Below are 15831 nucleotides of genomic sequence, written 5' to 3'. Positions count from 1 at the left end.
ACAAAATTCTGGTGTTTCTACTGTTGGGAGAAAGGACAAGCAGTCCTCTCAAGGTACAGTTTAATGTCAGAACATCTCTGCTACCAGAGCCAGTTTAAGAACTTACTTTCCCTCCCCAGCTTCCAGCCCAGGTGCACATTCCCTTTCTGATCCACAGCAAGCCAGTTCACAGTGTATGCCTGCGAACAGTTGTGACAGACAGTGGAGAAAATGGCAACCTGTGGCAGAGGGTCAGGAACACAATTAATTCCTTCAGGGGGCTTTGTCACCGGAAGAAAATCTGCCATTAAACCAAAGGTAGAATAATGACTACCCTTAGAAATAAACATAGAACTAATTTCTAGCTCATACTAAGTTCAGAATACAGAAGATTTTTCCTTGTTTCTGAGATAATAGTTCCCACCAAACTGAAGTTTACATCTCAAAACTGTAGACTTATTTCAGAAAGACTGGTGAAGTATAAAGAAAACCCCAGTCACTATAACAGAATCAAGAACAGGACACAACATTTCTGTATACCCCACCATTTCACTCCAGGTACAGTTGCCTGTGTCCTAACTTCTCTGGATTTGTCATTTTTTCTCCACTTGAAAATTTTCTCAGGGCAGGATTCAAGCATTTATTACAACCATCTGGGACACCTGGGTGGAATTACCGCTCAGCAGCAGCACTGAGGCTGCTGTGCATCCAGAGATCCTAGAGATTTCTACCATGTTTGTGCCTGACAGCATATATGCACATATTCTGTCCAGACAATCCCAAGAAGAAACATACCAGTGCTAAATCCAGATATACAGAGAGTGCACCAAATGAAGCAATACGGAAGCCAAGAAAGGCTCCTGGCAGAAGACAACCCCCCTTGGAACAACTTAGCAAGAGACTGAAAAACTTTTTTTATTAAAATTTTAAGAGGAGAAAAAAAACAACTACAGAACCTCAGCTAAATTACAATGCAGCTGAGTGAGGCAGGAAAGAAAAAGTCCATTAGACAGGCTGACTGGTTCTGCATACAGAAAACAAGGAAAGGAGCCTCTGTCCAAGGTAAGAGCACATGGCTTTCCCTAAACTGGAGAAAAAGACCAAGACTGTCCAGTAGAGAATGATTATGAGGGTGTGTGTGAAAATAGTTGATAAGCCAGTGCAAGAACCCTAAATCAAACCCTAAATGCTGAAAGCTAGCTCTAACGTTCATGTCTGTGTCCACACCTGCAAATATCCCTCATTCACTTTGGAACACTTGGTACCAGATTGGTAAGACCTGGAAACAAGTTCAGAGCCACAGCCTGGGTTTTGATTTCTGTAAAAGTCTTCATACCCTGTGTATTTTCTCTAGCAAGTAATGCACTGAGTCATCTGCAGTGCTTCTGACTGAGAGCATTCACCAAAGACCAAAAGAAAAACTACGAATCTGACCCTTCTTGTCTGAAAGTAGAATGAAGTAAGATGCCACAAGAGCCATTTAATCAAGACCTTTTAGTTAAAGTTCTTGTTTGAAATCATTAGTTAACAAATATTTTCCATCTCCTCCTCTGGTACCTGAAGTCTGGAGCCAAACCTGCCTAAAATACAGATTATATCAGCCACAGTTCTATTTTCTTCCAAGTCACTGTGAAATATTACCTGTGATCCTTTATAGGACAAAAAACCACTGCCAAAATATTGCAACTCCTTAGAGAACAGAAATTTTGAAATTCACTTAGATGTAGAACTCTGTTTTCCCCTAGTCTCTTGGCTCTTAAGAAAAAAGTACTATTGAACACAGTAACAGGGTACTGTTTAGGGAGAAGGTAATGTGTGTGGACGAAGGGAATATCCAAGTTCTCAAATTCTAAGGTAATCAAAAAACTGGGAAAGTATTTGTGTATTAACTGCAATTTAAAATAGCAAAAGATCAAACCTTATCCCATAAAGAAATAAAACTAGGACAAGCCACTCACTGAGCTTCATAGATTCACAAACCCTATTGCTTCCATTCCAAGAAAGTGTCAGAATACAACTGAAAGGGCATAGTTTGTGGTGGTAGATTATAAACTGAAAAAAGCCTTTGTTTACTGACTGTAATACAAAGAACAATAGAAGCATAACAAGTAGACATGTAATGTGACTGAGACAGAAAATAAAGCTGACTACCTACCAATTGTATAAGCAAGCAACATGATGCTGGTTAGTGAGAAGCACTGTATCTGCATTCTCCCCTCTGTTATGGGAGACTACAAAGCTTCAGTGCTTCTCCAGAGCATTTTTGGGTTTGTGCATGGCCTTTGTAAAGTGTCCAGATCCCCACAGTTAGATAGACCTTTCATCAGAGAGCTAGACACAAAGATATTGTGATTTGCAGGAACATAAAAATAATAATGTACTCATACATATCATTTTAGGTGCAGTAATAGCAGTCCTTAACCTTATGAAGTGTTTGAAAGTGTTAAGTGCCTGATTATATTATTCTGTTGATGTCTGCATTTGCCTGTCATGTTCTTTGCCTACAGAAGTTCTACATGTCTCTGAGCCTGCAAGTAACCACAGCACACCTTACTAAAGAGAGACATTTTCAGCAAGAGTAGTAATGCAGTGTTTGTCCCGTCACTTCTAAGAACTCATGCTAAGACAACCTACATACACTCAGTGTCTCTCTTTAGCATTCAAAAATGTCAGTAACCCTCCAAACCTGGCAAATTAAAAATCCATAGCAGGTTAGCCTGGCTACCTGAGGCTGTGTCAATACCAAGGTAAGTCAATAGAGGTTACCTATGAGGGAGTACAGTTTCACTTCATAAACACCTCAGCACACCAAATGACACTCTATGTAAGAAACAAGTAAATTGTTCAGTTATATATATAACATTTTCTCTCATAATAAACTCTACAAGCTCCTACAAATAAGGAGTAACCTATTTAATATGATACAGTGAATCAGCCTTTCTTTTAGACTGGCAGGGAGGTTACCTAGTCTTTTTGTTCCTATTTTTTTAACACCTATTATGACTTGATTTTCTGGCTTTTCCTTACTTGCAAATGAGATGTTTGCCCAAGTTTTTACCTTGCACAAATGTGAGGTCACTGATATTTTATCACTTTCCTAATCTTCAGTTTTCACAAGATAATTTGCATGATTTTCATCATCTAGGTTAACAGAGTTTGAAGCTCAAATACTGACTTCTTTTCATAAATAACTTTGATGTATAATAACTAATATTTTGTGAAAGCTTTCTTGCTTTTCAAATTCATATAGCTAAGCCTTACTACAGAGTTTGAATTAATTTCATGTATTTGTTTTAGAAAGTAAGTACTTGTAAGTACTGGCACTGTAAGTATTACTACTGTCAGATAGACACCATCTAGTGGCTAATTTCCAATAACAGGCAAGTATAATAAATTCTTTTTTAGTCATAGTATTACTGCACATGTTGGCATTTCCAGACAATAAGAGAGTTACAGAACTTTCTTGTTTAACTAAAATTTATACTGCTAGCTCTCAAGACTTCTGAGACTGTGACAAATGGAAAGGCAAATAAAACACTTGGAAGTGCATCCTGCAAGTTAAATGCGTGCAAGAGTTTCTGGTTCATTATCTTTCAGGCTTTCAGGAATGCCAGGTCCCAGAGATCAGGGGAAAAAGTTGGAGCAAGGAAGATGTAGCCTTGGTGGAAGAGTATCAGGGAATACTTAAGCAAACTGGATATACATAAGTCCATGGGCCCTGATGGGATGCACCCACAAGTGCTGAGGGAGCTGGCAGATGTCATTGCAAGGCCACTCTCAATAATCTTTGATAGATGATGGCAACTGGGAGAAGTGCCCAAAGACTGGAGGAAAACAAATGTCACCCCCATCTTCAAGGGCAAGAAGGAGGACCTAGGGAACTACAGGATGATCTGCCTCACCTCAGTCCTAGGGAAGGTGATGGAGCAGCTAATCCTGGAAACCATTTCCAGGCACATTAAAGATGAGAAAATCATCAGTAGTCAACATGGCTTCACCAAGGGGAAGTCATGCTTGACCAACTTCATAAACATCTATGATGAAGTGACTGGCCTGGTAGATGAGGGGAGAGCACTGAATATTGTCTACCTGGACTCAGTAAGGCCTTTGACACTGTCTTCCTGTCCTGGTTTCAGCTGGGATAGAGTTAATTTAAACTAGTAGCAGGCATAGTGCTGTGTTTTGGATTTAGTAGGAGAAGAATGTTGATAACATGCTGATGTTTTTAGTTGTTGCTAAGTACTGCTTATGCTAGTCAAGGACTTTTCAGCTTCCCATGCTCTGCCAGATGCACAAGAAACTGGGAGGGGGCACAGCCAGAATAGTTGATCCAAACTGACCAAAGGGCTATTCCATACCATATGGTGTCATGCTCAGTATATAAACTGGGGGGGTTGGCCGGGGAGCAGCAGTTGCTGCTCAGGAACTGTCTGGGTATCTCTCGGTGGGTGGTGAGCAATTGCATTGTGCCTCACTTGCTTTGTATATTATTATTGTTATTATCATTATTATATTGTTATTATTATCATTACTATTTTACTTTATTTCAATTATTAAACTGTTCTTATCTCAACCCAGGAGTGTTTCTCACTCTTACTCCTCCGATTCTCTCCCCCATCCCATCGGGGTAGGGGGAGTGAGCGAGCGGCTGCGTGGTGCTGAGTTGCTGGCTGGGGCTAAACCACGACACTTCCATAAGATTCTCACAGAGCAGTTGTTGATGTAGGGGCTGGATGAGTAGACAGTGAGGTGCATTGAAAACTGGCTGAATGGCCAGGCCCAGAGGGTGGTCAACAGTGGCAGAAAGTCTAGTTGGAGGCCAGTGACTAACAGTGTAACCCACGGGTCAATACTGGGTCCAGTCCTGTTTAACATTTTAATTAATCTGAATGATGGGGCAGAGTGTACCCTCAGCAAGTTTGCAGATGACACAAAACTGGAAAGAGTAGCTGATATGCCAGAGAGTCACGCTGCCATCCAGAAGGACCTCAACAGGCTGGAGAAATGAGCTGACAGGAATGTCAGGAAATTCAACAAGGAGAAGTGCGAAGTCCTGCACCTGGGGAAGAACAACCCCATGCATCAGTATTTGCTGGGGGCCACCCAGCTGGAAAGCAGCGTGGCAGAAAAGAACCTGGGGGTCCTGGTGCACAACAGGTTGAACATGAGCCAGCGATGTGCCCTTGCTGCAAAGAAGGCAAATAGTATCCTTAGCCACTTTAGACAAAGTATTTCCAGCAGGTCAAGGCAGTGCTCAGCACTGGTGAGGCCACAGGGGGAGTACTCTGTCCAGTTCTGGGCTCCTCAGTACAAAAGAGACATGGACATACAGGAGAGAGTCCAGTCAAGGGCCACAAGGATGATTAAGGGACTGGAGCACCTCACATATGAGGAAAATCTGAGAGACCTGAGACTGTTTTGCCTGGAGAAGAGAAGGCTCAAGGGGGGGTCTTATTAAAGTACATAAATACCTGAAGGGAGGGTGCAAAGAGGACAGAGACAGGCTCTTTTCAGTTGTGCCCAGTGTCAGGACAAGAGGCAACGGGCACAAACTGAACCACCAGAGGTTCCCTCTGAACATCAGGAAACACTTTTTTACTGTCAGGGTGACTGAGCACTGGAATAGGTTGCCCAGGGAGGTTGTGGAGTCTCCCTCCTCAGAAATATTCAAAAAACATCTAGTCACAGTCCTGGGAAGCTGGCTCTAGATGGCCCTGTTTGAGCAGGTTCTTGGACCAGATGACCTCCAGAGGTCCCCAACAACCTCAGCCATTTTGTGATTCTGTGATCTTTGTGCACTACAATTGCAACAATTCCACCAAGACAGTAATACACAACAGCAGTAATCACCTGCTCAATATTGCATTAAAATGTTCATTTTTCAGCTCTCTGCACTGACTGTGGAAGTTCAGAGATTTCTCATGTTGGAAACCTTCTTTATGTGGGTGTTTTCTGGGAATAAGGGCTACAAGGTGCCCAGTTCTTAATCTCTTCCCTTACCATCTTGGTTTTGTCCACTGCTGGAGACAGGTTACCGGATCAGACAAAGCTATGGTTAGTTCTAATGTAACTTCTGTACAGAGAGAGACAGGATCCTCATACAAAGCATCTTAATATTGGGGTATACCTTTAAACCAAATTAGAAGGGTTGGTCTTAATGCCTGGTCATTGCCCAAGGAGTCAGAAAAGGACCTCTCACACCAGCATGCCATAGCAAGAACTTTCTACTGAGATTAAGATGTCAAGAGCAGTTTTAAAAGAAAGATAATCAGAACTGTAACACCCAAATGCAGCAACTGTTTTCTGCTCCCTGCAGTTCCCAGCCATACGTACCTCTAGATGCCTACAAATATTTGTATGCATGTATATAAAGATGTGCAGGACTTTCTCTTTTGTTTCAATGTGGCCTCCCACCTCTGGCTTTTGCTTCTCCAGTTGAAAACAACAAAGTTTCATTTCCTGTCATAATCCACTGATATGACCTCCAAAGATACCTGTTGGATTGGGATCTATCACTCAAGTCTATTAAGAAATACAAATTTCTGGCTGTGAGGTTTAGGCATCATACAGGCACTATGGAACTTAGCCTGAGACAGTTCTGCACACAGATAAAACTGAACTCTAGCTGCCTACAAAACTATACAATCCAAGGGGAAGGCACCAGGAAGCTGAGCAACAACTTCAGTCTTCAGAGCATAAATCCTGATGTAGATGTGCACATCCTTTGCTGGACCCAGCTTTTGAAAATCCCACTGAAGGAGTGAGGAATCTGGATGGTAATGAGGATCTCAGTGCTCAGACAGTGACCTGAAGCCTGGGAATTTTGTTTATCAGAAGGCAGGGATCTGGTTTTCCTCAGCACTGCAATACAAGCAGTGTACAAGCAATACAAGTAAACCCTACAAGATGGTTTAAAATTCCACCTCTCATACAAGTACCAATAAATAAGACCAAGCACTTGCCAAAATAGACAGAGAAAGAACCACTTCCTACAGGACTGGCAAAGTCTATGAAATGCAGAGCTGTAAGTAAATCATCTCACTCCAGTCAAAGGCCTGCACCCAGCAGAATAATTCAATACAAATTCTTCAGTGATTTATGCATCTTAAGCAAAATCCCTCTGCTTTGCAATAAACACAGGCTGGACCACTCATGTAAGCCCTGTGATGAGAAGTTCCAGGGATGGAGGGAAAATCCCTACAACTGCAGATGAAAAGTGCTGTCCTAGCATCAAGCATCTAATATGCAGTCCATTTAATGGACGTATGACATGATACAAAAGTCCATTCATAAATAAACTGGGGTTGTGAGAGGTAATGAGATCACACAGACACCAGAAAGGGGAAAGAATTGTAATGATGGAGAAAGCATTCCTTTCTCAACAGCTAGGACTCTGCTCCAGAGTCCCCCCTGCTTCTGGCTCCCTCCAGGAAGTTCTCTGCCATTAAAACTGGCATAAAGGACAACATGAAGGCTGAGTGGATACTGGCATAGCACTTCCCACTGTACCTAGTGCTTTAATGATGATGAACTGTAAGTTGAATGTACCCCATGTTGGGAATGAATCTTTGTTTTAGAGTTCTTTGGAACTATAAAAAGATGTTGGACTCAAAATGCAAAAAGGTTATAGCGAGAAGATATGCTCAGATTATTGCCTCAGGCACGTTCTCAGCAGAGGTTTGGAAAGGAGTTAGATGGACTACTGCCAAAGTTACTGGTAGAGCTCATGGGCGTTTTTCTACTTAATGCTAAGTTTGTTCGATTACTGCACTTTCCCAGGCTTAAAGCTGTTTTCTCTTCCTAATAAAGAATTCCTTGCATATAGCCTCAGCATCTTTGTGAATGTTGAAGATATGCCTGCTAAAGACAGTCAGGGAAGAATTGCACAGTGATCCCATAATTCTGTGTGGGAACTCCATCATTTAGTTATTTACCAAGAAGAACTGTTTTTTACTGTAATTACCCACCTAGCATAAGGGGACCCTCTCTAGGATCCCATGAGTCAGTGTCATCTCAGAAGAATGGTACAGTAATTCACCAGACTAAGGGGGAAAGCACAACACTCTAAACACACTGATCACTAATGCCCAAAAAGAAAGCAAGCTCCTTCCTCCCTTAAAGGGAAAAGGAACCGCAAAAAATGAGGAGCACCTCACTGGCACACAGCGAAGAAAAGGGGATATAAAAGAAAAGAATCCATGGGTAAGACTGAAACATGCTTGGTTTCCACTGAAAAGGCATTTCTGTTAAATAAGGAATCAAACTGTCAGGTAGAGAAAAGCTCCTCCTTGTAACAGTGTACAGACCCCACGCTGTACGTGATGTCTTACTCAGAAGGTAGTAAATAACCACCTGACCTAGCAGTTGCTTCAGCAGAGAGAAAATTTCATAACATAACCATTCTCAAGGCACTAGGCACCACAATATATGCACGTATACCATGGTGGAGTTTTCCCTCTGCAGCCTTATGGAAGCTGGTGATAGTCATGTGACCCTTGCAGAGAGAGGGCATGAAGGGAGCTCACTGCTCTCAGGCTGCTGGCTGTATATGGAAGGCAGGTCTCACTCACTGTTCCCTGTTTTGAAACCTGGCTTTCAGAAAAGACACAGGTATTTGTTGCAAACCTGGGAAGTGTAAGACTGACGTGCTGGGTCAGCAAGCCCAACACAGAGTGGGGCACTGTATATATACATCTCTCCCAAAATATTAGTCTAGACTGATTAGGCTTAGCTCTGTGGCAAGCATTAGAGAGTGCTGTTCAATCCCTGTGAAATAACTATGTATCACAAGGTTGCTTTCTGCCAAAGTAGTTACATTGCATAAAAAATAAAGATCAGACATTTGGTTAGGTTAAGTCACAATAATAACAGAAGAGTGACAGGGAAGCAGATGAATTAAAACATACAGAAGAACCTGCACTTTGAGGATCAATAACCCCAAGTTAGCATAAACAATGATTGAAAAACATTTGAGTGTACCTCTGTAATTAAGGAGGGCACCACAGACATTTATTTTCAAGTTCCTGCAGTTCTAGACAGTATGTGGAGACAAATGTTCTCTCTCCAGAGATGAAGATGTGGCTACAAAGAATGGTGGTGAAAGAAGCAGTGATTTACTAACGTATTGAGCAGGATAGATGGCCATAGTTAGAGGAATGCTGTACCAGAAATTGATCTTAACTACACTTTTGCCCAAGAAGCAACACTTATCGCTAAAGACAATAAAAACACCATTTTAGCAGAACTCCCATTTTCTTATTTTACCACTCCTTTACAACTACCCTATCCTAACTAGGGCAAGCAGATATACCCATTTTGGTCTTTGTGGTGAAAACTCATGAAAGAAGAAAAAAGAAAAAAAGGCAAACCAATAAAAACACTTTTGGAGCTTGATTGCTTACATTGAATGCTGAACTACACAGACCCCAAGACATTGACAGTGAAGGCAAAAGTATCCAGAACCGAGACAATCAAACTTCGGAACTTCATAGGTCTGTCATCACTTTAAAAACTGCCAGGAAAAGAAAGCTACAGGCTGCTATGCTTTAGAAAGACAGCATTCACATGAAGGAACAGGGGGGAACTGGTGACTGTTCAGTCAAGAGCAGGTTCCACATGGGCACACTACAGTGAAGGGCCAGAATTCATTACAAAGTTGAAACAATTTTCCATAGAAAAGCAAAACATAGTTAAAAATAGGAAGGAAGAAATATATTAGGCAGACAGTTTGAGTAACAGAAACTCCCAAGTTTTGATTTACATGTTACACACTATAAATAATATTTTGGTTAACAGACTTTTCCACCTACTCCTGCAAAAAGAGTTATTGTATACATAATCTTAATCTTTACAAAGACCATGTCTTCCCATTTTTAGGCTTTACAGCAAGATAAGCATATACAGGCACTTGGAGCTTTGAAAGTAATCATGCTATAGATAATGTAGCCTTCTAGTTATCAAGAAGTTAGATGAAGTCCTAGCAATAGGAAATAGAAATGAAAACATGAAAAAGGAGATGGACTAGAAGAAGCTGATGAGCTGGGACCTTTCAGAAGCGCAAATAGTAAAATAAGCTGCACCACAAATAAAAAAGCACCTAGCTCTGCTTGACTTCTTTAGGGTGAGATAATTTTATATTAATAACAAGATAACAAAACGAGATGTCCCCTCTGTGATGATGGTTCTCTATCCGGAATTTCAGTTCATACACGGGTTCCCATCTGCAGGTGTTTCAGGATGTCCATTAAGAAGATAACTTGCCAATTTTCCAGGAGTTAAGTAAGCTTTTTGTCTTGGAAGGATAACCACCTCTCTGTGATATCAGTAACCTTAGCAGACTCATTTCACCTGTCATTTAGAGGTCCTAAGATTGCATTCAAGCACAAATATAATTCACTATAAATTCTATTGCACTTCTTATACTTGCTGTATGTTTTCTTGACCTGCTCTAACTCATTAGAGGTGCACTGCTGAAAGACAAGAGACAATGGCTGTAAGTCCTGCCAAGGGAAATTTGGTTTGGACAGAAGGAAAAAATTCTTCCCCCTGAGTGTGGTGCAGCACTGGAAAGGGTGCCCAGAGAGGCCATGTGATCTCCATACTTGGAGATTTCAAAACTCATGAGCAACTTGAACTGGCTTTCAAGCCAGCCCTGCTTTGAGCAGAGGGTAGGTCTAGGGACCTCCAGAGGTCCCTCTTCACAACCTATTCATTCTAGAATCACATAGTTAAAACTTGGATTAACAAACTATAACATTTATTAAAACATCATAATACCTATTTTCTTTACGCATGTTCATAAAACTCCAAGGGATTGTCCTCCCTGTCTCTGGATCAACAGTAGTATTACCCCTTAGGAAAATAACAAATGCATTAACTGAAAAAATTGTTAAGAACTGGGTTTGAACTCATCTTCATTTGAGGAAGAGCATCATCAAAATAGAAAAAAATCAATGAACTACAGATATGTTTTTATAGCACCTTTAAATTACATTACAAGGATTGAGAGGAACTACTGTTGATAAGTACATTCCTACAAGAAAGCTACACTAGAGAAACGCTTCTCTAGTAGAAATCAATACCTAAATTAGGATGAGGAAAAAAGTATATTATAACAGGCAAACCTCTAGAGCCCTGCACGTCCTAGAACTGCAACTTTCATTCTCTACTTGTTAATACATCACTCATGCCTCCCAAGTCTAAGGGTGACTGAAAGAGGAAGCAAACCATTTTCAGTACTTCTAGCCAAAGATATCTGCTAGCAAAAATTTCATAATTTGCCTCTCAAAATATATTTATCCACCTCTTCATCTGAGTTGAAAATAGACATTTATGAAAGGCAAAAATTGAATTCATATGACTATATTTAGATATTCATATGCTTTTGAAAATAAAACACTGCATTAGCCAGGCTTTGTCTTAAGCGATGTTGTTTAATATCTGGATGTGCACTGAGAGACTGGGTGTTATAAATGTTTTACAAATCAACCCTTAATTTACACTGTACTATTGGCATGATCTGCACTATATATTCCCTTAAAGTTTTTAACTGGAGTTGTTTTGCTGTAGAATAGAAATATGTAACACCCACCGTGTTCTCACTTGGTGAAACCCTCCTCACTCACAACGGTATTTCTTCATTTACAAAAAATTTAGCTTTTTCCCTATAGCCCAAAGAGGTCCATAAAGCCAGAGCAGTGCCATACCTAGTCTTTCAGTATAGGCACTTCAGTTAAAGAATGACTTTCAATTTGCATTGTTATGGTATAAAGGTGAAACAGGAATTGTTAATAAGATTTGCACTGTTGCAAGTTGTATTAAAAATTAGACTAAAAAGTCTAATTAACTTGGGGATGTGAATATTATTTAAGCAACATATTTCAACAGTTACTGTATTTGAAAACATCAGTCAGAAAAGGCTTTGAATATAAGGCAAAATAAATGCTGCTTCTTCTGTCCATCAAAGCCTGAATATAAATTTAAGTTACACAGTGCTCCCATAACCAGAAAAAGGTTGAGTATAATCTAATCTATCTAAGAAAGAAGGACCACAGTAATTTATCAAAAACCACGAAGTGTGGTTGATGTTTGCCAAGGGAATAAGCATCCACATTGACACTGAGCTCAAACCACCCCCCTCATGGTACAGAGGTGCAAAAATCTAGTTCAGTTGCAGAAAGAAAAGGGTACTAGTTCTTCAGGTATATATACTCTAAGGCTCTAGCATTACCCAGAAAATAAAACACACATTTATTTTATTGGTAACAGTCAAACTTGCAGTCAGGAAAAGTATGGAAGATAAAAGCAAGAAAAATCATCTCTGAGAACAGAGAATCAATTGCACATGTCTGGTCCTTTTTTTTTTTTCTCACAGAAGTTTAAACCACAGAATTTCTATGAAATCATATCAGTATAGTGGAACATTATAATGGAGACAGCAAGATACAAATGAAGATGGAGTGTAAGCAGATGTACCTCTACTTTTAATCCAGCTAAGTTGTCAGGTCTGGTAAAACTTGAGAATTCCTCTAGCCAGTCACAGTTTCACATAACATTTGTAATATTTACTAACAACACACCAGGTGTTGTAATCTTGTTCTGAGTTTATCTATTCCATACAGTAGCCTGGCCTGGAATAACCGGTATTCAAAAAGTACATAAATCCTGCACAAAAACATTGAGGCAAAGAAGAGGAAATTTCAAAGCCATGCAGATCTCAGTAAGATTTTATGGTCTTGCTACCATTTGCCAATTTGAAACATTTCTCTCCCAACAAAGAACAATTCTGCTCACACTATGAGTTAATGGTTAAGTCTTTGAAAAACTATATGCAGTGTTTCATATTTAATTCAAAATACAGTAAATACATTTTACAAAGATTACTGATTATCTGTATTACTAACACGAGATTTTGCAGGTAATCACGTAGGGACAGATCATGTAATAAAGCCTAGTTGGTGTTTGATTATTCAAAAGATAAATGCTAATGAATGTCATCTTTCTGATGTATACAAATTATCCAGAAACAGATTTTGGGGCTTTTTTCCTATTGTTTGTTTGTTAATATCACAGTTCATTTATTCCTAGACAGATATCTTATGTCAGAATATTTCAAGTCAGCAGTTTTCACAAACACTTCCTTTTACTAGTATTTACAGTATACAACAAAAATCATTTTGGTTTGGTTTGGCTTTCTTGAAGAGATATTGTGCCTATTCCTTAAAAAGCATGGTTGTGTTGTTTTGTCTTGTTTTAAGCCCAACTTTTTCTATGTTTGTAATGTCAAAACTCATAATACACAAAAAGCACTGGGAACACATATGGATGTGTTCAGATGAATAAAACTTGTAAAACCAGGAGTAAAAATATCAAATCAATTTCAAAACTGTCAAATACTTTCACACTGATTCATGATGTGAACACCAGCTTCTGATTATTCACCAGACTTTGTGACCATACTCTCCAATAAAAATTCATCAGTGTAAACGGAAATTCCTCTTTTTTGAAAGAATTAATGCTTTTCTTTGAGAAATCTGAAGTATGATGTTCTTCCAGGAGCAAGGACTATACAAAAACAAAGGTACATTATTGTTTAATGCATTTTTGTTACAGTAAACTATTATCAGAGCTACAGAAAAGCAGTGAGAGCATTTTTAATGCTCTGATCAATCCAAGATTTCATTTGCTGAAGTAACTGGAAGGAACTTAATCTGCATCAGCTAAGAAACAGGTCCCTTAGTGTTTTGTACAAGTCCATATTACCTTATGAGGTCAATAGGCTGAAACTTGTAAAACACTCCATATCTTGCCCATTCTCGATACAGCAACTAAATAAAAAAAACAGAAAATTAACATGAAACAAGTGCTCCCATCTGTTTTTACAAACATCTTCTAAGAGTTAAAAATATATGTACCAAAAAAAGCAGTTTCCCATACATCAAAACAAACTTCCAAGTACATTTTTCAGACAGTTATGGAAGGCTCCGACCAAGCCAGCAATGCGAGGAGAGTGTACACACATATCTACCCGCTCCTCACCACATTTATTAGATAGTGATGTTAAATAGAAAGGCCCAAAAGCAAAAATAAAAGATGCTGTAGTCTTGTGGAAATCTTTGGAAAGATGCTAGAAATAATCCTACTTACAGAGTTAAATTCTTCTATGATGTAATTTATTTAATGTCTGGAATCACACCATAGATAAGTACTGAGCAGTGTTTCCAGGTCCAAGGTGAAGTGATCTGAGGTAAGAGTTCAAAACTAGTAAACTGGTATGTAAAAACATACCAAGAGGTAACAAATGTGGCAATACCAGCCTGCTCTCCTGCTCAGCTCCTGAGGCTATTATACCCAGTAGAGCCCACATAGAAGCCCCTTCTCTCCCCATGCTGCACATGGACACACAAGTTCACATCTTTACTGTTGGAAATGCAAATTCACCCACAGCTTACAGACAGCGCAAAGGAAGGCGCAGATCCTACAGAAACTTCTTACGATGGGAGGAATCCAGTGGGAACAGGGTCAGGGATAAAAGGAAACATTTCAGGACCTGTGGTGTATTAACCACAATACACTCAAGTGCAATAGGCGAGGGACTCAGGATGGTCTTCCCCATTTCCTCCTTCATTGCTGTGATGTATGTGACACAACTTTGTTGAACTTTCAAAACAGAAAAAGAAACCTTTGATACTCTTTTACAAGAGGCTGTAAAGGAAACTGGTAGTTATGGTGTGAAAGACATTATACTGTTCTGAAACAAAAGCCAGCTGCTGGATAGAAATTACCATGCAATTAACAATTTGGTAAAACAGTAATTTGATACCAGGACATTTTATAACTGTGTATACATTTATTAATAATCCAGAAAGGATATTTAAAAATGAAGCTTTCCAGAATTATATGAAGACTAAAGGAAGCTCAGAGGAAATATCAGCAGGATCTAACAAAGTTAGATGACTGTTCACCATATTTTATCTTCAGAGGAAAATAAAAACCAGGGCAGTCCTGTGCAAAAGAGTAAAATTTTCTGTGGACCCACCTGGATTGTTTGTATTCCTTTCATAGTTTTATGCTGTGACAAGACTGTAGACAGTCTAAGACAACATGCTCATTGAAAACTATTTCTTGAAGTACAGTGTGCATCAAAACATAATAAACAAATAACCAGAATATGATCATAAATTAAACTAAATTAACCACATCACTATTTATAGATTATAAATCTGTATCACCCAAAAAGACAGGCGTCAAGCCTTTTATCCCTATTTTCAAAAAAGAAGTGGAGAGGATCCAGAAAAAGAGTAGCATATGAAAGGTGCGGTCAGCTCCTTTAAAATAAGACACCAGGCTATTCCTAGTAAAATTGGAGTAGTGACGAAACTGTGTTTTGAGAATGAGCTTCTGTGTGGAATATCTGCTGGCTCCACGAGATGACCTCATACTTCCGTTCCTCCCTTGCTGTGAGCACTAACTGACAGTCCCTCACCTGTCTCATGGAAATTGTAGTTAATGTGAAGCGATATAATTGCTGAGTTAATACCTTGGAGACTTCTATTCTTCTGTAAACTTTGGCTGGGACTGGGCAATAAGTTTTAAAGCTGCTGGGGAGGAAGACACAAACCAAGAAACGCATGCACACAAATACACAACCAGGTACATAGAGAGGATATTCTGCAGAGAAGTTAAATTCAATATTTGTTTAGGGTTTTTTTCTTTAACAGAAAAAAAAAAGAACTCCAAAGACAGTCAAAATCAGTAATTTTAAAACAGTAAGATATAGATTTTTTCAACATGTATAATATGTGGAACTCATCAGCTTAGTTGCAGACTAGATTGCAAACTGTTTAGTTCTAT

At 39.4% G+C, this 15831-nt stretch overlaps 1 protein-coding gene across 1 annotated transcript in view; it reads right to left on the bottom strand.

The window, feature by feature from the left end:
• Positions 1 to 15831, bottom strand: part of ANO2 (anoctamin 2) — a 203637-nt gene that overhangs the window by 122434 nt on the left and 65372 nt on the right. Inside the window, exon 10 of the mRNA XM_075712517.1 lies at positions 13741 to 13805. Coding sequence (XP_075568632.1) covers positions 13741 to 13805 — 65 coding nt within the window. The remainder of the gene's footprint in view (positions 1 to 13740; positions 13806 to 15831) is intronic.

This window comes from Pelecanus crispus, chromosome 1 (assembly GCF_030463565.1).
Source record: "Pelecanus crispus isolate bPelCri1 chromosome 1, bPelCri1.pri, whole genome shotgun sequence".
In the NCBI taxonomy this organism is placed as follows: Eukaryota; Metazoa; Chordata; class Aves; order Pelecaniformes; family Pelecanidae; genus Pelecanus; species Pelecanus crispus.
The sequence above is the reverse complement of the archived record's forward strand: the minus strand, read 5'-3'. Positions and strand labels throughout refer to the sequence as shown.